General features: G+C 42.4%; 1 protein-coding gene and 1 non-coding gene across 4 annotated transcripts in view; both read left to right on the forward strand.

Annotated features, from left to right (window-relative positions):
* Window positions 1–12,374, forward strand: part of Zw10 (zw10 kinetochore protein) — a 31,951-nt gene extending 19,577 nt beyond the window's left edge. The window contains exons 11-16 of one of the 3 annotated variants that reach the window (XM_029563384.1): window positions 2,863–2,934; window positions 6,882–7,051; window positions 7,925–8,055; window positions 9,015–9,065; window positions 9,914–10,116; window positions 11,111–12,374. In XM_029563384.1, the coding sequence (XP_029419244.1) occupies window positions 2,863–2,934; window positions 6,882–7,051; window positions 7,925–8,055; window positions 9,015–9,065; window positions 9,914–10,116; window positions 11,111–11,231 (748 nt within the window). In that variant the 3' untranslated portion in view covers window positions 11,232–12,374. Of the gene's footprint in view, window positions 1–2,862; window positions 2,935–6,881; window positions 7,052–7,924; window positions 8,056–9,014; window positions 9,147–9,913; window positions 10,117–11,110 lie in introns of all 3 variants that reach the window. The other 2 variants (XM_029563385.1, XM_008832748.3) reach the window with 2 other exon arrangements.
* On the forward strand, window positions 5,990–6,096 carry LOC115070312. The gene has a single exon (XR_003849486.1). It is a non-coding gene; the product is annotated as a U6 spliceosomal RNA (small nuclear RNA).
* Window positions 12,375–23,155: the final 10,781 nt, after the last annotated feature.

The raw sequence follows: 23,155 nt of genomic DNA on the forward strand, positions 1-23,155 counted from the left end.
TGCCTCTGCCTCCCAAGTGCTGGGATTAAAGGCCTGAGCCACCACACCCAGCATTACCATGGTTATTTTTTAAAAATATTTTTTATTTGTCCATTGATAGTTTCATACTTAAATAATGTGTTTTGGTCATATACACCGTTCAGTAGCTTGTTAGCACCCCCTACTCCTTTTGAACCCTTTTTCCCAACTCGTCTCCCTCTTGCTTCATGTTTTTTTTTTTTTTTTTTTTTTTTCCTGTGACCCTCTGAATTTAATTAGGGCGCTTGTGTAAGTACAGGTGTGGAGTTACTGACTGGAGCAAGGGCAGCTTACTAGTAGCTGTGCCATTGAAGAGAAATGACCCCCCACCTTCCCCTAGTAGCCCTTAACTGCTGCTGGCTCCTCAGGGAAGGTGGGGCCTCAACAGCCCTTCCACCATCCATGCTGGAATGTTGATGGGCTTGATTTGTGCAGGTCTTGTGGCGTTAGCCACAGCTGCTGTGAATTCATGAGGGCAGTGGTCATGTCATGTCCAGAAGATGGCATTTTAGAGTGTTCCTCCCCATCATCTGGCTCTTGCGTTCTTTCTTTCTACCCCCTCTTCCATGGTGCTGTAAAATGATTTAAAAAAAAAAAAATTTTATTGAGCTTTTAAAATTTCATACGATATTTCTCACATCCAGACTCCCCAATCCATGCCTCCCCCTCCCCCAACAAACCCTACGCACTCTGCTATACATGCTGAAGGAGTAATTATTTGTTAAGCACTCAAATGTGGAAAGAAAAGAATGGAGCATATCACAGATCTGGCTTCACCCTTTTAAGAAGGCTTCTTCTAATATATACTGTGTTCGGGGTACCCCGTTATTTCACATCCACTGAATCTCTTCCCTGCTCTTTAAGAAGAAGCTCCTGCCAAATCCCAACACTCTGGGTGGCAGAGGCAGGCGAATCTCTGTGAGTTCAAGGCCAGACTGGTCTACATAGTGAGTTCCAGGCCAGCTGGGATTATAGGGAGACCCTGTCTCAAAAAGACTAAAAAAAAAAGCAGCAGCAGCAGCTCCTGAGAAGAAAATGGCAGATGAGCCAAAGGTGACTGCGGAGCCGGTCTATAAAAGCCTGTTGAGTTTGAATCTGTGTTTAGCCATTTTTCACTCCTCATCCTCATAGTAGAAAACAGTTTGACTTTGGGCTTGACTTAGTCGTATCCTCAGATCTGCAGTTTGTCTCCATGTGTAAACACCCCTTTGATTTAGGTTGCTGTAGACAGAATATGTAGTATTAATTATAAGTAGAAAGAAAAATACACATTATTTTGTGTGCATGTGGGGTGTGTGTGTGTGTGTGCATGTCATGGTGTGCACACAGAGGAGAGGACTACTTTGTGGAGTGGGTTCTTTTCTTCCACCTTTATGTGGGTTCCAGGAATTGAACTTGGGTCACTAGGGTTATGTAGCAAGTGCCTTTACCTGCTGAGCCATCTTACCAGCTCTGTGGAAAATACCTGTTTCTTTATAAATGAAGTATATGCTCTCTTGGCAAGATAAACATAGTAGTCACTATTTCCTCATGTATATCAGATCAGAAGGTAGGGATGCATGGCAGTATTTAAATTTTTTCTTTTGAGAAAACAAATGCCAAACACTGTTTTTGTATACTGGATGCTTAGAGACATTTATTCCACTTGTAAAAAATTTTTTAAAAATGTTATTTTTATTATTTCTAGATATGTGTGTCTGTGTCTGTATCTTTGTCGGTGTGTGGCTATGTTTACCATGAGTACAGGTGCCCTCGGAGGCCAGAAGCAGTACATCTCCCTGGAGCTGGAATTACAGGCAATTGTGAGCTATCTCTCCAGCCCTTGGTTACGGTCTTTAACAGACAAGGAAGACATGTGCCCTTTTACCCATTATCAAATTTTAAGTGACAATATATTAAATCAAGATAAAATACATTAATTTGATTAAATATTATGGTAACTAGTAACTGCTGTGTTTTGGAGCCACCATGATTTATTTTTCTAAATATTAGTGGAATTTCTCTGAATTATTCAAGGTGCATAGGTTAAGATACTGTTATATGGAGTTTGGAGTTAGATGACACAAATCTTATATTTGCTCTCTTTTGATGTTTATTTGATTTTTTTGAGTGAGGTCTTACTCTGTAGCCCAGGTTGTCCTGAAACTTGGGTCCTTCCTCCTGTCTCAGCCACTGAGTGCTAGATTACATATATTTGATCTTTTGAAGTTCATTTTGGTTAAAAGGTTTTTTTCTGCCCGCCTCTCAATGTTCCCCCCCAAACTCCCTGAGGGGTCTTGTGTATGCTGGGCAAGCTCCACCACTGCTGTATCCCCTGTCCCTTAAATGTATCTTAATAATAATCTTTAGGTGGGTTGAAGACCATATTTAAAGGGCAAAATTCTTGAAGGCTAGATTCTGTCTTAGAAGATGTTGATTCATCTCTTTGCATTGGGGAAGAAGGTGAAGAGGTGAAAGCTGAAAGTCAGACCAGTTCTAAAAGACCTGAGTGAGTGCCTTTATTGATACCGTGCCCTTTGCAGAATGCATCGTAAGTAGGTGACATTTGCTCGAGGCTTAGCTCCATTTGCTACTGAAGGATACTCTGTACCGGCAGGGCACACACGGATAAATGGGAAGGAGGCCTTGGGTTGAATGCTGCTGTCTGAAAATTCTTAGTATATCCAGGTTTTTAGAAATGAAGTTCAATTTTGTTAGTAAATACTAGTTGAATATATTTCCATCGAGATTCATGGTGCTTTCCAGCACTGACCAAGCAGCTGTAGGTTAATAGATGATCTTCACTAAAGTATACCTGGTTTAATTTTTTGATGCATTTTTCTTAAATACTTGCTTTATTTTCAGTGCTGTCCAGCTTTTCTACTCAGTGAGGAATATTTTCCATTTGTTCCATGATGTTGTGCCAACATATCACAAGTAAGTATCTCCTCTCTATATGCTCTCTTAAATGCTTGACACTTTATATGTCCACCAAAGATATTTACTAAAATTCAAAATAAAAATGCAGCAAGCTAAGGTATTTACAAGGTTATAAACATTTACTATTAATAAGGGCACAGTAATCTTGCAGTATATTAGGAAGCACAAATTAGAAGCTCAGAGGACTTTGTCCAGTTTTTAGTGCCTAGGCATTTTCAGAACTGCCTTACTTTTTGGTTAAAAAAAATTCACAAAGGTCGACATTCCATATTGCTTTCTCCCTTGGCATTTGTGGTTCTGCAGACGACATGCCACACAAAGGTAGTATGTCATTGTGAAGGTTGGTCAGGCACTCATTTTAGCATCAGCCTGTATTAACCTGATGTCTTGAGTTTTAAAGGTTTCTTTTAATATTAATTTGAAAAGTTACTCAGCTCTGAAGCCTCTAGTTCTTTTTCTGTTAATTCAAATGGAATGTTCTGGAAGATTTTTATAAATGTTTTAGTAATATGTTAGCAAAGCTATTCCATAGCTAAGGGCTCTGCTTTCTTTTTTTAAAGATCTGTTTTATTTTTATTTATGTGCATCTGTGTCTGTGTGTGTTAAGTATACATGCATGTGGGTGCCCATGAAAATCAGAAGAGGGCATTGGATCCCACGAAGCTGGAGTTACAGGTAGTTGGGAGTTGCCCAATGTGGGTGCTGGGAATTGGACTTGGGTTCTCTGGAAGAGTGGTATGTGCTCTTAATTGCTGAGCCATCTCTCCAGCCCCCTTAAGGACTCTTTCTGCTTTCAAAGGAAATAAAAATTGAGTGTATTACTTGAAGTATTTTTTTAGTTTAGTGTTTTGAATAGTTCAGATGATTTAAAAAAAAAAAAAACATTTTTAGGGGGCTGGAGAGATGGCTTAGCGGTTAAGAGCACTGGCTGCTCTTGCAGAGGACCCTGGGTTGATTCCCAGCATCCACATGGTGGCTAACAATCATATGTAACTCCAGTTCCAGGGGACTCTGACACCCTCTTCTGATCTCAGCGGGCATTGCATGACATAGGTGCACTGTACACATGCAGGCAATGTACTCATACACATAAAAATAAAAAAATAATTTATTTTAAAAGTGTGTGTGTGTGTGTGTGTGTGTGTGTGTACACACACATGTGAGTACAGGTGCCCAAGGAGACTAGAAGAGGGAATCTTACCCGCTGGAGCTGGAGTTACATAGGCAGTTGTGAGCCACCCAGTGTTGGTGCTGAGAACTGAACTTGGGTCCTTTGGAAGAGCAGCCAGCATTCTTAACTGCTAAACCATCTCTCCAGCCCTTGAGTTCAGATGATTTTAAAAACTAAGCTTATTAGCCAGGCGTGGTGGTGCACTCCCACCTCTTGGGAGGCAGAGACAGGTGGATCTCTGTGAGTGTGAGGCCAGCCTGGTCTATATAGTGAGTTCCAGGACAGCTGGGGCTACAGGGAGACCCCGTCTCAAAAAGACAAAAAAAAAACAGCAACAAAAAACCCCCCTAAGTTTATGTGTTATTTCTATTGTAAAAGAGAGCTCATTTATTGTAAACATTTTTATATGTATTCTCTCTGCTGTGATTTAAAATTCTTATCTCACTTTATTTAATGGTCAAGCAGAAGAAAAGTGAAAACCATTCAGATGGCCTTTCCTTAGGAATTCAGAAACAGTTGACTTGAAGGTTCTGTGGCTCAGGAACATTTCCCACTGCTATGGAATTTGCTCTTTTCCCTTTGTATGATCTTGCCAACTTTGTGCTACACCACTTCATAAATTTTTCTTGTGCGTTAGAATCACCTGGAAATCTTGCTATGCTGGATCTCAAGCCCACCATTCAGTGGAGTTGGGATTGGAAGACCCCTCCCATCCCCCCCCCCCCCATCTTTAACAAGTTTCTAAGAGCTGCTTATGTTGCTAGTCAAGGGAGCTGTTGAGAGCTTTGAGAGCTGTTGTCTCAGGTTATGGCTGTCAGCTTTGGTATTATTTTAAAATCACTTAGGGACCTTCCCAAGTAGATATATTTGTCTAAGCCCTGCCTCTAGAACTGGTGTAAGACTCATGTATTTGTGGGATTTTTTTTTTTTTTTCTTTTCTTTCCCTGAGTCCCACAAATGATTCTTTTTGTGAATGTGTGAGGAGGCTAGAGGACAAACTTGGATATTGTTCCTCAGGAGACCTAGGTTTTTGTTGTTTGTTTGTTTGAGACAGGGTCTCATTATGTAGCCCCAGCTGACCTGGAACTCAGAGATCCTTCTACCTCTGAGATTAAAGGTGTGTGGCCCTATTTGTTTGTTTTTTTAAAACAAGTTCTCTCATTGGCCTGATGCTAGCCAAGTAGATGAGGCTGAGCCCCAGGGATCCTCCAGTCTCTGACTTCTCAGCACTGGGATTACAAACACATACCACTATATCCAGCTTTTTAGTGGGTTCTGGTGATTAAATTCAAGTCCTCATGCTTGCATAGCAAGCACCTTACCAACCAAGCTATCCCTTCAGCCCCCTCAAAAGATTGGAATGGGGACATCTGTCTTGGATCTGGTCTCTCGCCTAGGTCAACATTCAGTCAGCAAGGCAGAAGGTATGAATTGAATGGTGCTAGTGGATCTACAACAAAAACATTAAGATTTCTTCCTGAGCTTGGTAGAGACTTGATATATATGGAAAAATTAAACCTGGATAAAAATTAAAATCATTCATGAAGATTTTAAAAAGTGAAAAATGCCCTGTTTTAATTCTCAGACTCGTGGTTTAATTTGTTTGGAGTGAAGTCCAAGCATCTGTATATTAAAATTTTTTCCATGTAACTAATCGTAGCCAGCTTTCAAAACGAGTGAATTAGAAAATTTAAGTGTTTCATTATGTAAATGAAATAAACGTTTGGAAAAGGGAAGGAAACCTGTATTTCCACAGACTTAGCAGAGTTAAATTTCAAGGACAATACACAGTTCTAGGTTTTCTGTGCTAAGAGTTGACACAGATACACATTTTAATTTCCTTGGTTTTTCACTGAGATAGGTTTTTTAAAAATTTATGGGGTACTCACTTCGGTAGCACATATACTAAAATTGGAACAATACAGAGAAGATTAGTGTGGCCCCTGTGCAAGGATGACACTCAAATTTGTGAAGTGTTCCATATTTAAAAAAAAAAAAATTATGGGGCTGGAAAGTTGGCTCAGTGGTTAAGAGAGGACCTGGGTTCAGTTCCCAGCACCCACATGGCAGCTAACAACTATCTGTAACTTCAGTTCCAGGGGACCTAATGCCCTCTTCTGACCTCTGTGGGCATTGTGTGACATAAGTACATTTACATACATGTAGGCAATACATGTATAAAATAAAATAAATAAATAAATTTTTTTTGGTCTTTTTGAGACAGGGTCTCCCTGTAGCCCCAGCTGACCTGGAACTCACTGTGTAGACTAGGCTATCTTTGAACTCACAGAGATTCCTCTGCCTCCCAAGTACTGGGATTAAAGGTGTGCCTTTCCACGCCCAGCGAAATAATTTTAAAAATTTATTACTTATTTATGCCTGTGTCTTTGTGTCTGTATGCATGTGTGTGCGGGTGCCTGTAGGGGCGAGCAGGGCATCGGATCTCCTGGAGCTGGAATTGCAGGTAGTTATGAGTCACCTGGCGGGTGCTGGAACCAAGCTGAAGTCCTCTGCAAGAGCAGCAAGCACTCTTAGCCGCTGAGCCATCTCACCAGCCCATCACAGGGATAGTTTTGTAGGCTAAGGCCACACTCAGCTGGAACAGCTAACTGCAGGAGAGTGAGAATGATGACAGCACATTTTGTTATGTGCAGCATCTACACAGTTGATTGTGAGGCTAGTGCAGGGATGAGACTGTAGAGGAGTCGTGACTTCTGCCAAGCTTGACTTCAGTAACAGGTGCTTTCCTTTTCTACCCTTCCTCTTGGCCTAGGGAGAACCTTCAAAAACTTCCCCAGTTGGCTGCCATCCACCATAACAACTGCATGTATATTGCTCACCACTTGCTGACCCTGGGTCATCAGTTCAGATTACGTCTTGCCCCGGTTCTTTGTGGTGGCACTGCTACTTTTGTGGATCTTGTACCTGGCTTCAGAAGACTTGGTAACTGATACTGCACATTTAGGAAAGCATGTGATTTATACAGCTGCACAGTCTAGTAATTTATGAATGAGGTGGTTTAAAGTTAGGTTATGGTCTTTAGTATTGGAAAGTGGGAGGTCTTCTAATTTGCAAAGGTTTGTAGTATGCAATTCTGTAAAATGAATGCAGTCTTTGTGGAAGCATTGCCTTTTCATGACTGGATGTTATGATACTTTAGCATACTTTATTGCTAGTGTGCATTGAATCCATCACATCAGAGTTCTGTCAGGAGAAAGACACATAAAATCCATATAGTGTCGGCTCTGATGGCATCACTGCTAAGAGCTCACCATGCTAGTACTTGTTCTTTTGTAAACCCCAGGACAGCTCTCTCTTTTACCTTCCTTAAGTTTTGCTTGGAATTACTAAAACTCAAAAGAAGTGAAGTGCAGGGTAGGTTGGTGTGTTCATTATAACAGCGCCCTGAGGAACGTAGAGGCCATCCGGCTCACTTAGCTTTCCCCATCAGTGATGGAACTAGATCAGGATAGGAGGTAGCTCTTCTCTCTACAAGTTATGTCTTAGCTGACTCACATTCTAGGCAAACTATTGAGAAAAATATACTACCCTGAGAGTAGGCTCCGAGAGACTGGCTAAGTGTATTTAGAAGTGACTGTTTTACAGTCAGAATGCATACATGTGTAAAATTGTCAAAGATTAAATTTAATGAATTTTTAAAGGGATCGTTGCAGTGTCCCTAGAGCAGCTCCTTGATGTTTTGTAGTGTTGTTTCCACACAGAACAGCTGTGTGGTGTATGTTTGTCTCCTCGCCTACCCTCATTTTGCAGTGTAGGATCTAACAGGTTCTGTAGTTCTTTGTTTTCCCATTACAGGAACAGAGTGTTTTTTGGCTCAAATGCGGGCACAGAAAGGTGAACTTCTGGAAAGATTATCAAGTGCTAGGAGTTTTTCAAACATGGATGATGAAGAGAATTATTCTGCAGCATGTAAAGCAATCCGGCAGGTGGGAGGCTGTCACAAGCCCTGAAATTGGTCTCTCTCTTTAGATGCCCTCACCCTACCTAGAAGCTGATTCCTTACACTGTCTATTGGAAAATCTAGATACCTTCTTCAGCCATGTTTAAGAACTTTCTCTGTACAACCAGGATAATTGGAAACTGTCTTTACATTGTCTCAGTAGTGGTGTTAATCCATGAACTAGTATGTGGGAAATTTAATCCAACTGTGAACCTAAAAATTTACAGCCACTTTTGAAAGAGATATATCCTTGCTCTGGAAATTGTTATTGAATATGTTAATGCTGTAATGAAATGCTTCTTCTAATCAAGTGGTTATTAAATTAAAAAAAAATACATCACTGGATACAGAAATACAATGTTAAGAAAAAATGTAGCCTCTCATCAAGTGATTCCTCCTCCCATTGGTGTGTACTCAGTGTATGTGGTGCTGGGTTGTAGGAGGGCGTCTCCCTACAGTATAGTACTCCCACCCCCAGCCTTCCCTTTGTTCCTTAGACAGCTTTGCTTTGCCTTTGTGGCATATACACATATTTTATGGGTCTACATCTGTGACCCAAAATGAGAGAAAACATGATACTTGACTTTCTGAGACAGGCTTAATTTATGGAAAATAATTGTCTCTCCACTTGCATTCATTTTCTTGCCAACAACATAACTTCATTTTTTGTGGCTGAAAAAAGTTCCATTATGTCTGTATGTTAGATTGTATTTACTGCTTCCTCTGTGGGTTTGCCTTTTTACTGCAGTTTTCCTGTCTTCAGGATGAGTGCTTTTCTTCTCAAGGCTGTCACCAAGGTTAATTAAATTCAGGAGGCATAGAGTGCTGGAGACCTTCCTTTTACATAACCTCTCTTTCTTTGCACACATAAAATGGTACATGTAAATCTAGAAAATGTGAATTGTAGTCATCTCTTGTGTGTAAATAGCTGCATTCTTCCGACAGGTCCTGCACCAGCTGAAGAGACTTGGGATTGTGTGGCAGGGTGTCCTGCCAGTGAGTATATATTGCAAGGCAATGGGGACTTTACTAAATACGGCCATTTCTGAGGTTATTGGCAAAATTACTGCTCTAGAGGTAAGGGCCATTAGATTTTTCACCAGGCTTGAGATGCAAGTCTTACCCTATGTTGTGACTTTATTAAGAAAGTGATGCGGAAGTCTCATTTTTAAACAGTGCAGATGGTGAAAATTATCCATGTTTCATGTCTAGCTCACATTGTTATGTTTGTCTTGTCCTAATTCTGTTTTTCTGAAGACTTGTTACTCTCTCTATACCTAGGTATGAAAATGGGTACTGCTTCTCAGTCTAGCAACTAAATTATGAACTAGGAAATTAGAAACTAGGCAGTGGTCCCAAGATGTATTATTTAGTGTGGAGTCATTTACTTTGCAGATAAACTAATTTCATAAAATGAACACAGCCTGTACAAGTACCACTTTGCCAACGCACTGTACAATTGAGTGTACTGTGTGTGATCCTACAAAGAAAATTGCCCAGACTTGGCTAGCTAATACCTCAAAAGCATACACCGACAAAGCCTTTATCTGTAGTAGTAATATTCCCTCAGTCGCAGCAAGCTGTACCACATTCTGCTGGAGACATGGGTTCTTTTATGCAGGTGCACTAAATTACTGGCAATCTGTTCAAACATATTTTGTGTCATTTTACATTCAGGGATATTTTCAGAGAGCTGATGAATCCAGTGTCTGGGAAGGTATACTAAACTGGTTAGAAAACATAATGTCCCTGACTTCACCTGGACAGCTTGCACCAACCATCTCCCCTGCCATTGCCTACAACTAAGCTGACTATTCTGTTATGTTTGCTTTTTACAAAACTAGGATATTTCTACTGAGGATGGTGATAGATTGTATTCCTTATGCAAAGCAGTGATGGATGAAGGACCTCAAGTATTTGCACCTCTCTCTGATGAAAACAAGAACAAGAAATACCAAGAAGAGGTTCCAATCTATGTGTCAAAATGGATGCCTTTCAAGGAATTGATGCTAATGCTACAAGCTAGCTTGCAAGAAATTGGAGATCGGTGCGTTTATATTTTCTATAATAGGACTGTCAATTGTAGTGCCTGCCTGTACCCTCTGATGAGGGTTATTGAACCCAGAGTCTTATGCATGGTAGGCAGGTCCTCCACCACTGTTACATCTCTGGCCCTTCTGTTTCCTAATATTGCTCAGTTTCTTGTTTAGTAGCAGTACAGGGGCCTTTTTTGCTATCTGTCGTAGTACAGAGCTCACTCATACTTTTCACTCATTATTTTGATTGAACATGTGACATAGTACAAATGCTCTGGCATTTATAATGAATACATTCTTCTTACCTGGATTGAAGTTTTTGCTCATTTAGTGGATGATGCATTTTAACAATGATTTGATCCCTGGCACTGCAATTAAAAAAAAACAAAAACAAAAAACCACTTAGCAGAGAAGTGATTTATTATTTAAAATATTCAACATCAAACCATTTTTTTTTTTATTAACTAGTATTTCTGTAGGGAGTGCAGTAGTGTAAGATTAAGCATTATGTTTAAGAGTGTTTATTTAGTGTCTGTGCCTCCATGTATGTAAGTATGCCTATGTATGTAATGCCTGTAGGGGCCAGAAGAGGGCGTTGAATAACCTGGACTGGAGTTATGGGTGGTTGTTAGCTGCCATGTGGGTGTTGGGAGCCAAACCTGGGTCCTCTGCAAGAATAGCCAGTGCTCTTAACTGCTGAGCCATCTCTCTAGTCCCTGTTGTTCATTTTAAAAAAATGTTTATCCAACCCAAGGCTTAAGAGAGTATAATCATAATTATCAAATTCAGAGTAGAGATTGAGCCTTACCCTCATGTCTAGTCTCCTGGCTGTGCTGATGCCAGATGCAGCCGGGGGCAGAGACATGAGAAGTGGATGGGTAGAGCTCTAAAGAGGGAGGATACTCAGGATTTATTTCCGTTTAAGCATTTGGATAAAGAAATTTAAAAATCTCGCTTATGCACGGAGACATGATAGCAAATAGAATTCTGTCTTCTGTTTTGCAGGTGGGCAGATGGCAAGGGACCCCTGGCAACTGCCTTCTCCTCCAGTGAAGTCAAATCTTTAATCCGTGCCTTGTTCCAGAACACAGAAAGAAGAGCGGCTGCCCTTGCTAAGATTAAATAGTGGTGCCTTCCTGAGAAAGCCTTCTCTTGACTGTGGATTCCCCCTTTGGTGTAGTTATTCCCTTAAACTTCTTGGAATTGCCCATTGGTTTTGGTGAACCAATGTATCAATGGAAGTTTGGCTTCACACAGAACTTCTTACCTCCTGGTCTATTGAAACTTTTTTGAAGAACTGGATATTAAGATAGGATATCTGTTTGATTCCCAGCACCAGGGGTGGTGCAGGGAAACAGAAGAAAAGTCCAGTGATACAGCTCAGTTGATTGACTTTGTCCCTCTCTCCCTCACTAAATATGCAACTGCTGCTTCAGGGGCCCTTGAGAACTGTATACATTGTAATTTTAGACCGTGGCTTTGGAGATTCCAAAGTTAGGATACAGAATTGGTGAGATTTCTTATTTTTATTTTTTGTGGGGTCTAGGGACACCTTATTTGGCCTTGTGGGCATTAGGGTGACCTCTTGTAATATTTCTTTCCAGTAAATAATGACTTTGAGAGATAAGAGTAAGTGTCTTTAATAACATAAGCTCTGGAAAAGAGAAAAATCAAATTTTCTTTTTTTTTAAAGATTTATTTTTATGTGTATGAGTATTGTGCCTGCATGTACGTGGACCATGTATATGCTTCATGCTAAGAGGCCAGAAGAGAGGGTATCGGATACCATGGAACTAGAGTTGTGAACCACCATGAGGGTGCTGGGAACTCAACCCAGGTCCTCTGCAAGAGCAGCCAGTGCTCATAACTACGCAGCCATCTCCTGCCCTGAAAACCAAATTTTCTTACGTGTTTTTCTTTTTATTGACGTTCATGGCCCTCATCGAAGGCCCCTGGACTTGTCTGTTTCTGAGATAGGGTCTGGCTGTGTGGTTTGGGCTGGCCTTGCACTCTTAGTCCTCCCCTCAGTCTTCCCAAGTGCTACAGTTGTGAGAGTGATCCACCATGACAGGCCACCACCTTCCTAAGACTGCTCATATTTCTCAGAAGTCCTTTTGTCATGTTTTGCTGTTGCAGCTAAATTTTGTTTCGTTGGTGGGATTCCTTGCCCCTCATTCTGAAGTACCATTCTTTCTGTGCCTTGTCAAATGTAAAGACTATAAATTGCCAGTATTCCTTTGGATTGTATGTGCATAAGATCCATCACTAGGTTGTGTGACCCAGGCCATTATTTGTTGCACATAGGTGCTCTTTATTTTGCATATGTGTATGTGTATGGTGTGTATGTGTGTGTGTTCATGTGTGTTGAGGCCAGAGATTGCTGTTGAGTGTCCTCCTTGGTCGCTATCTCATATATGGAAGCAGTGCTCTCCCTTGAACTAGGAGCTCACAAATTAGCTAGTCTAGCTAGCCAGCTTGTTCTGAGGATCCTGTCTCCGCCTCCCAAGCGCTGGGGTTGCAGGTGGGACTCCATGTCTGCCCGGCATTGGTATGAGTGCTGAGGCTTCAGCCCCTGGTCCTCACACTTGCATAGAAGCACTTCACCTACTGAGGAGTTTCCCCAGCGCATAGATGGTCTTTCAGATTAGCTTTGTTTTTACTTTGTAGTCTTCAGAGGTATATTTATGTTCTCCTGGGTTGTAGTCTAGGCTGTACCTCTTCCTCTTACAGTTTCCCTTTCAGAAAAGGCGAGAGGTGTGCTCTTTATGTGCTTTCCAGCAGGTGCTCTCCAAGGATGACCAGTGCGGTGGGCTTGCTGTACTCTGCAGTGTCAAATTGTTTTTCCTCCTGTCTTCCAATATTCTCTGCCTTCGCCCTCCTGTAGTCCTGATTCAGTCCCTTTAATCAAGTAAGTCCTGTTTGTTTAGGCTTTCTTTTCACAGAACTAATTTTAAAAGACTTTTTAAAACAAAACAAAGCTATCGACATTCTTTGTACTGTGCATGTGGGATGGATGGTCTGAACCAGCTGTGGCTTTTTCTTTTAGGAATAAAGAAGTGGGCTTTTTCGAGAGGCGGGACCGTTTGTACAGGTGAAGAAAAGACCTGTTTTTGAAAATTCACACAATTTGCGGTAGCATTCTTTTCTCAGCAATTGAGAGAATGAGGAGCCAGGGGGAAAGAACTGAACTAAATACTTCATGGGCTGTTACAAGGAACAGATTGCTTTTGTTCGTAGAAGCTATTCCTGTTGCTTGACAGGTACAGCAGTTTGGAGGTGGATCTCAGAACTGAAAACCATGCTTCTCATTCCTGCCCTCCCTTCAGTTACACAGAAAACCTTATAGTTCCTTGGTTGCTCAGTCCTCGGGGACTGTTTCCCCTCATGAGTGGTTTGTACGCTTTGGCACACAAACTTCATCCTCCCTGACCAATGAGTTGATAGCTGGTAAGTCAGTGTTCATTCTGGTTAGGGATGAATCATCTGATTGGACACATGGCAGTTGTAGTCTGATCTCTCTCATGTGGCCCTGGAAGCACCTGTTCTGATTGGGCACCTGATTCACATGGCAGTAGAACCCTTTAGAAAGCCTGTCCGTTATGGGAGTGAGGGATCTGTGACCAAGTGGGAGAAACTTCTTACCAAAGAATAACCAGGATTGTACAAATGGCCTTGAAAAATGAAATTCAAGAAGGCTTTCCCAAGATGGTTACAAACAGGAAAGTTGTTCAAATGGTAAGACCTAAACCTGAGGTGATTTGATAGAAATCTTGAATTTCTGACCAGACCCATGGTCAGTGTTAGAAAAGGATTTCTCTAAAATGGAGATCCTCCAGGTGGCACTGTTTCCTCAGGCAGAACGTCTCAAAACCTCTAGCCAGGTTGGGGGGAGGGGGGATGGAAGCTGGGGAGCCTATCCATTTCTACCTTGAATAAATAGTTTAGCCTCAGGCAGCCCTGGGAAGGTCATCTAGACTCCCAGTGGCACTTACACTGTAAGCTCCAGTCCATTGCCGGACAATTACTTGTGAATAGATCAAACTAATAACATTGTTGAAGTCGAGATGGATAATCCCCTTCTCATGCTTGCAAATGCTTAGGGTTTGAGGTGATGATTTCCCAGCTTTTTGTGAGATTTTATTCTGCTTCTGATTTCCCCAAATTTTGTCTTGAAAGGACTGAGTGGAGCACACACCTAGAATACTTTTGAGATCATAAAAACCGTGCCCCAAACAGGTAGTTTGTCCTAGTTGCAGTCCTGTGCAGTGAAGGTGTGCATAGGACAGACTTGGTGGTGGAAGGTGGCTATGAATACTGAAGGAAGCCCACCGGCTATTGCTTTGTTTGCAGTGTCTTCACACACTTAAGTGGTCTTCTGACGGGTTCCGATGCCTACAGTCTCCCCAACCATAAAACTGATTTTGAACATTTGTCATCCAAAATTTCCCAAAAAATCATAAAGCCCTAGTTTTGAGAAAATTTTGAATCATATTTGTCTAAATGGTATGTGTCCTGGTTTGTTTCTTCATTGCTGTGACAAAACACTCTGACCAATACCCACTTGGGCAGGAAAGGGTTTATTTAGCTTACAACTTCCGGGTTGCAGTTCATCAGGGAGCCCAAGGTAGGAACTCAGGACAGGAATCTGGAAGCAGGAACTGGAGCACAGGCCAAGGAGGAACGCTGCTTACTGGCTTGCTCTCCTGGCCCCTGCTCAGCCTGCTTTCTTATGCACCACAGGCCCACTTGCACAGGGGTGGCACCCACAGTGTGGGCTGGGCTGGGCCCTCCCACATCACTCATCAAGAAGATGCCTCTCAGACATGGCCACAGGCCAGTCCAATAGAGGAAATTCCTCAATTGAGGCTCCCTCAACCCAGGTGTGTCAAGTTGACACTAAAGCTATCCAGCACAGTATGTTATAGACAAATTCCTTTGTTGGGAGGAGTTTGGTTAAGAATTTTGTGATATCATAAGCTATTATAGTCAGAAATAGCTTTAAATGTCTTCAAGTTATGAAATCTCTATTTAGAGGTTAGGGAGGAAGGCAGTACCTGACAAGCTATGTTAAGCTCTTCACTCAGAATCAGCTGTCCTAGTTCTTTTGTTGAGTGCAAGAGTTGGTAGTAGTAAATGGGTCTTCACTACTCCCACTATTGGAAGAGATCGGTTACTGAGGCCAGCAGCATCCGCTCCTCCCCCATACCATAGGCTCATGACCCTGCATTTATTGGGTAGCAGGCATTGTTCTAATCACTAAATAGAACTCTCCAGAACAAAGTTCCCTGCCCTTTGGTAATTGAAAGTTTAGTGACAAAGACAAATAAGTCAATTGGTATGTTTAAAGGTGCTCTGCTGCAGAAAAAGATGCTTGTAGGGTGCTGAGGAGTCGTAGTTGCAGTTCTGAACAGGGTGATGAATGAATGCACTGCTTTGAGAAGGTAAGTGAGTCTTGTGGAGATCTAGATAGTGACAATTAAGCTTCTCTTACAAAGCTCTAAGGTGGGAAGAACTCATTAACAATGAAGAGGGAGGGACCAAGGAGCTGAGGCAGCAGAAGAGGGGCAAGGCAGTATTAAGGGCCCTATGGGCCACTGTCAGCATTCTGGTATTTTTCTTTTTACTTGAATCAATTGGGGAGTGTCTAGTGGTTTAAAAGAAAGAAACAAAATACGTGAAAGCATAAATAGTATGAACCTCTGTGTACTTCCATCACCCAGCTTCAAAATTGCCTCATGCCCATAATGTTCCTTCCTCCTCTGCCCTTGGGGACACATTGGATCTTTGAAGCAAATGCCAGGCAGAGTATTTCAAACTTGGGGCTCATTCCATAGTCTGTAAGCTTTGTTTCTTGTGAAGCAGCCTCTCATTACTTCCCTCGCCTCTGTCCCTGTGAGCTGCCGGCTGCCAGCATCCCTCAGTCTCTTCCATCTCAGTTACCCAGCTCACCCTTGATGCACTCATTCGCTGAGCATGGGTGTTAAGTAACAACTCAATGAACAGCTGACGCACCCAGCTTCTGCTTTGTCTCCTTTCTTCCTTAGTCCCTTACTCCAGCTAACCCAGTCCCATTGTTTACAAAAGGTTCAAAGGTTTACAAAAACCCCTTTCTCATGTTGGTTTAGAATCTTGCTTGTCTCCTGAGAAGCAGATTTTACTGGGTTACTTTTACAGAAAATCCCAGAAGATGTGTGGTGGTTTGAATGAGAAATGTTCTCCATGGGCTTAGGTATTTGACACACTTGGTTCCAGGTTGGTTAGCCCTGTTTGAGGAAGTTATGGAACCTTCAGGAAGTGTATCACTGGGGGAGGGCTTTGAGAGTTTCTATCCTCATCCCACTTCTCCTTTGCTCTCTCTGCCTCCAGTGTGGGGTTGAGATGTGATCTTTCAGTTTCCTCCTACTACCGCTGGCTTCCCCATTGTGGACATCTAGCCCTCTGGAACCATAAGCCAAAATAACCTTTCTTCTGTAAAGTGCTTCTGGTCATGGTGTTTTATTTACAGCAACACAAAAGTAACTAATATAACATGGTTACCTAGCTCAGCTGTTGAGTCCTAGGACTGGGTGGTTTTTGGAGTCTGGTATTAAGATTTAAGGTACAGCAACCCCTTCCTAAGGTTGATCTGTTTGGCATGTTGGCAAATGGAGTGGCTCCTGGCTGCTGCCATTCTATGCTTTTAGAAAAACTGCCTTGAAAGACCATTAGCTGTTTTCATTTACAGGAAAGGCTTCATTTGTGCTTGATGACAATGCTGTTGATAAAATATGATTAATATTAAATATGGCACTAACGTTTTTACAAATTCCATTTTAGTAGTGAGTTCTGTTCCTAAATGCAGCCTAAATATACTGCCATATCTGTACTTACATTATTGTTTTAAAAAATTAGAATGTTTCCTTACCAATTGTAATTTGGGCTCTTTTGTACAATTGACTTCAATTGCATTGGTCTGAAATTGCAGATTTTTTTGAAAGAACTTTTTGAAAATGAGGGCACTTGCTCATCTCAAGGACTATGTAGTGGTTTTTTTTTTTATTACATCTGCAGTTTCTTTTATTTGCAAGTCCCATGAGATAGAATTGATTTGGGTCTAGAATCGTGAACTCATTTAAAACCCAGGCTTTCTTTTTCTATCTTTAACTATCTTAGGCTTTATATTTTAACTGCATTTTAGCTTTTAACTACATTTGTTCTATCATGTCCAGATTGCAAAGAATTTGCTTTGATAGGGAATATGGAATCTGCAGTTTCTTTTATTTGCAAGTCCCATGAGATAGAATTGATTTGGGTCTAGAATCGTGAACTCATTTAAAACCCAGGCTTTCTTTTTCTATCTTTAACTATCTTAGGCTTTATATTTTAACTGCATTTTAGCTTTTAACTACATTTGTTCTATCATGTCCAGATTGCAAAGAATTTGCTTTGATAGGGAATATGGAAGCAAAATTGTGTCTGAGCCCTTCAATTTTTAAATATCACATCAAATGTAGCCTGACCCCTTTTCACTGATCTTTCGCCCCCCCCAATAGAAATTTCTTGATTTTTAAATTTTTTTTTTGAGAAGGGTCTTGCTCTGTGGCCCAGACTAGCCTCTGACTTAAACAGAATTGGCAGTTAGTTAAGACAGCTGATTTCCCACATTTCTGGACAAATAGGACTGTATTATATAACATTATTATGGTTCGTGGGGAGCAGTTTTCATTTGGTGGTGTTATGATACTTTTGAGTAGAAGTGGGAGAATTTAAGAAATCATTTTTTTAAAATAACCCAACAAAAAATGCAAACGGTGGGGGGGGGCGGCAGGTTTTTGGTAGTGAATACATGCACAGCTGTATGTATAGTGGGCCTGAGAGGAAGGTGGTATGAGGCAGGCCCTGGGGCTGTCTGAGAACTCCCTCCCTCCTGGTCCTGGTCTGGCAGGCAAATGGAGAGAGTCTTCAGAGCATAACATTTAGGTCTTCAGGAAGTCAGAGATTAGGAGCAAGGGTGGGATAAATTCAACAGGGCCTACAGAACTGAGATGATAAGCGTTTACCATAGCAATCCCATAGAAAGCTAGGCTACATCAGCCTCTGTATTTCACATTGGTTTTACAAAAGGGCCTCCTATGCATCAGAATTTACAGTGGGGTGGTGCCTGGCTGCTAGGGATGCTGTGTAAGCAAAGACCGTTTTTCACTTTTAATCCTAAAAATACCCTGGGAGGAAGATACTTCCAATCTTGTTTTACAGGTGAGAAATTGTGGTACAGAGAGGTTAAGTGTTTTGATGGAGGAACTACACAGGATCATAGCAACATCAGGCTCCTCACCCAGGTCTGTTTGCTTCTAGAACTGATGTGCTTTTTGTCCTCAAAAAGTCCCTTTCACGTGTCAGCTTTTCTCTGCTGTCTCTAGGTCCCTTAGTTTGCTAGACTGCTGTAACAAAATGCCACATGCCTGGTGGCTTAAAAACAGAAATCCCTTGCCTCATACAAGTTCAAAATCAAGATGCTCACAAGTTTGGCTCTCTGAAGGCTCAGAAGGTAGGAGCTGCACCAGGCCTCTCTCCACTTGATCTTGTCCCTTTGTTTCCGCCCAGTCTTCCTGGCACCTGTGTCCAGTTTTTCTGTTCTTATGAGTCACATTGGATTAGAGCCTTTTTTCAAAAATGTGATTAGTTCTACAAAGACCCTATCTTCAAATGAGGTCCCATTTTAAGTTACTGGAGTGGAGACTTCACATGTAAATGGTGGAGGGCACAATCCAATTCCTAACAGCACAATGGATCTCCAACTCTGAGCTGTGCTTCAGAAAACACTGTTTACAAGCACAGGACTTTTCCTATTGCCCTTTATGGTCTGTCCATTTTATTTAATCTGTTAGCAAACAGCTGTGAATATAGTCACCTTCAAAAGGGGCCTGCTCACTGGAGTGAGTGCCAGGTCAATAAAGCATTCAGTGGACTCTAATTAGCCAAATTGCTGGGACAGCTGCTCTATAACTGATTCATGAACTGGCAGAGGACCTAGACAAAACTAGCAGAGAGCTCATTCCAGACATCCTTAAAGCAGCCCCAGGCCCTGGGAACTGTGCTGTTCTGGAAGGACGAGAGAGAGAGGCTGAAGGAGCATTTAGAGTTCTTTGCTCTGGGTGTGTATTGTGGACTTAAAGGAACTGGAGTCCAAAGCAAGGCCTGGCAGCTTCAGTCTCCTTTCCTCAACTTCTCACACATCAGCTCAACTCTCCTATAATGTAAAGGGTTCCTAAAATATCCTCTTCACTCCAAAGCCTTCAGGGCCTCTTGATTGGGTTCTACTCCAAGTGAGCATGCATTCCAACCTGTCCCTTGTCCTAGCCCCAATTCTCACTCCCAAGAACATTTTATACAATTGTCATGTATCTTCTACCCTTATGGAGTCAGCCTTGGAGAGGAGAGAGCACTCTGGATTTGTAGTCGGGACAATTGGGCTTCATGTCTGCACCTGTCGTTTACTGACCAGTGTAAACTTGGGCAAGTCATTTGACCCCCGTGCTCTCAGTGTGGTTACTCATCAAAGGAGATAAAAAGTCCTGGTTTATTTTTTAGGATTTGTATGTATGTTTGTGTTCATATGTACACGTGTGTTTGTGTGTGTGTGTGTGTGTGCGTGTGTGTGTGTGTGTGTGTGTGTGTGTGTGGTGTGCATCATCCACTTATGTATGCCAGTGCGCATGTGCAGTCAAGAACAGTATCAGGTACTCCTCAGGCACCATTATTTTTGAGATAGGGCCTCTCATTGGCTTGGAATTTGCCAGGTAGGCTAGGCCAGCTGGCCAGATAGCACCAGGGATCCTCATGTCTCCATCTCCCGGGCACTGAGATTACAAGCATGGCCCACCATGCCCAGCGTCCCCCCCCCCCCCCATGGATTCTGGGGATTGAACGCAGGTCCTCAGGCTTGCTCAGTAAGCACTTTACTAATGGAGCTATCTCCCCATCCTTCAGGCTGGTTTTGAACACAGATTAAACTCCATTGCATTTTTTGCCAATGGGTCTTGTTGGGGAGAGGAAGCCCCAGAGGAAGACAGAAAACTGCATGGGAGCCACTTCCAGGAGTCCCTCTGAGGAGGCTGTCTGCCCCTCACACTTACTTGGGTGTAAGTCCTATTCCGGACTTTGGTCAAAGTAACAAGGCAGAATAGAGTGTTCAGACTGCAGCATGCTAGTGAAAAAGCAGCTAGTTACCATAGAACAACCTGGCTTTTCTGATTCTTTCTAAACACATTTTATCCATTTCTTTATATTCAAAGCTGGCAACAGTCTTCCAGGGGGCTCTATTGCCTATTCATACATAATGACCTGGAATAAATGAACAAGAACCAGCATTTTCTTAATTTTCACTAAAGATTGTCTTTCATTAGACTTAGGAATCATTCATTTCTTCATTGAGAAAACTAGTCTCAAGAGAGCTGTATGGAAAGAGGTGTGCATTTGGGCCTCATTCAGCAGGCTGTAGGTTGGCAGTAGCCGGTCTGATGGCTTTCATTAATCCCAGGGGGATGCCCAAATGGAATTTGGAAGGGATTAGGGAACTGTGTGAGGAGTCCTGAGGATACCATGGATGCAGGTGGTCCTTGCTGCAGTGGAAACTAGGTAAGCCTGAGGATGCATTACTGATAGAGATGAAATCGTCTTCATCTTCATCATGAGGAATGGGATAGGATATTCTTAAGTCTGTATCCCACAGGCCCATGCTGTCTCATCGCCATCACCTGGACCACCAGTCCTTTCTTCTTCATGAGAAAGAATGAGTGTGGTTGGGTGGAGACATTGATTTTACAAGTAATCGATATGATGGAGGGGCTATTTAAATATGCCTGAAATCCACAGCACAGGCAGTCAGGAATAGAAGATGACAATCTATAATCCAGAATCAAGGGCTGAAACTGTAGTCCACTGGGAGACAGGAAGGGAAGGAGGTGGACAGTATGGAATCCCATGGGTGCTGACAGAGCACTGGTCTACAGGTAGGGTTTCTTCTCTCTCAGTCTGCTTGTGGGATAAATATATGACTTGTGCAGGATGTGTATGATTTGGAGTAGGAAAAACCCTGAACTGGAAGTCAGGAGGTGTGAGCTTGAACTGCTTACAGCTTCCTGTGCTCTACCCACCTTTGGTAGCCTCTGTTTATTCCTCTGAAAAGAGGAGTTAGATCTCATATTCCTTTTTCACAAACTTTCTAAGTCTCAGAACCAGAACTTGGTATTTCTATTTAGGACATTGTGCTATCTCTTAAGCTTCCAGGGACCATCTGAAGGGTGGTTGAAAAAGGTCCTTGATGTTTTTAAGAGTAGTGACTGAAGGAGGAGAAGAAACATTTCAAGACTTACAAGTGGAGGCTTATCTACAGAAGTGGGCCTGGTGGGCTGGGGATCTGTCAGTGGGAGGAGGCAGGGGAACAGGGTAAAGCTACATCAGCATCACCAAGGTGAAAACATAGACCTCTGACCCTCCATTCAGAGGGGCTGTGCTTCAGGAGGTTTCAGGTAGGCACATGATTTAAGGAGATAGCATCCTTAGGATATACATGTGCGGATTCACCACTTATAGTCTCTCTTTTACAAGTTCTTCTTACCTCAAAATAGAGTTGAATGTTCTGCCAAAGCAGGGAACAGCTAGGGCAAACTAGAATAGCTTATCTGGATGAAAAAGGGAAGAGAGACTTCTCTGAATGCCAGGCACAGAAGAACGATGAGGGAGACACAAGACCTGTTTGGTGTCAAACCTACTCTGGAAGAGAGCAGCACTGATCTCAGCAACCCTTCCTAATGCCCTGTCATTGCCAGTGGTGCACTGTCACAACACCACCACCAACTAGAAGACGACTCAAGGGAACAGAGGCCACTGGGCTGCTTTTCTCCAGACATGGGACACTTGAAGAGGGAGGAGAGCCAGTGAAAGTCACTAGCTGATGTGTCAACTAGAGTGACAGAGAAGGTGAGAACTGCATGGTAAGCCTTGCTGTACCATAGTCTTGCTTTCATTCACTACTTTTTCATCTCAGGGGTAAAGAAATTGTCATTGGAGGGTGTGATGGTTTGAATGAGAATGTCCCCAATACGCTCCAAGTATTTGGACATTTTTGTCCCCAGTTGGTGGTGCTGTTTTGGGAGGTCTTAGAAAGTGTGGTTATCCTGGAGGAAATACATCACTGGGGGCCAGTTTAGAGAGTTCTTAAGCCTTGCTGGATCTCCAGTTGCTCTCTTGCTTCCTGTGCCTGCTTGAAGATGTAGAGCCTAGCTTCCGCTCCTCCTCCAGCCACCTCTGCCACCATACCTCTCTGCTATGTTGGACTCTTGCCTCTTTGGAACCATAAGCTCAAACTCTTCCATTGCTTTGGTCAGTGTTTCTACCACAGCAACAGAAAAGTAACTAATACAGAGGGTGAATGTGGAATGAATGATCCTTTCTTGCAAGGGAATTTCTGCCCATCTGTTACTTTGTAAATATCTACTGAATACCCACCATGGTAGTTAGTGGTGCTTCTCACTATGTTATAGGATTGCATTTTCTGTGGTCGTCTCATGGTTGGATGGAGCAATTCCTGCTGCTGCTATAGGAGGCTAAAGAAAGCTAAGAAATTGGGGTTGGAGAGATGGCTCAGCAGTTAAGAGCACTGACTGCTCTTGCAGAGGACCCAGCTTCGATTCCCAGCACCTACATGGCACTCAAAAACCATCTGTGGGCTGGATGTGGTGGCACACACCTTTAATCCCAGCACTTGGGAGGCAGAGGCAGGCGGATCTCTGTGAGTTCAAGGCCAGCATGGTCTACATAGCAAGTTCCAGGCCAGATGGGGCTACAGGGAGACCCCATCTCAAAAAGACAAAAAAAAAAAAAAAAAGTGTAACTCCAGTTCTGGGGGAATCCAACACCCTCTTCTGACCTCCAAGGGCCTTGCACAACACAGGTACACTTACACACATCCAGGCAATACACTCATACAAATAAAAAAATTTTTTTTTAAAAAAGACTAAGAAATTTAGTAGAGACAATGTGACCCCAGAATCACCAGGCTAAAAACAC

Source organism: Nannospalax galili, unplaced genomic scaffold (genome assembly GCF_000622305.1).
Source record: "Nannospalax galili isolate Female #2095 unplaced genomic scaffold, S.galili_v1.0 scaffold335, whole genome shotgun sequence".
In the NCBI taxonomy this organism is placed as follows: domain Eukaryota; kingdom Metazoa; phylum Chordata; class Mammalia; order Rodentia; family Spalacidae; genus Nannospalax; species Nannospalax galili.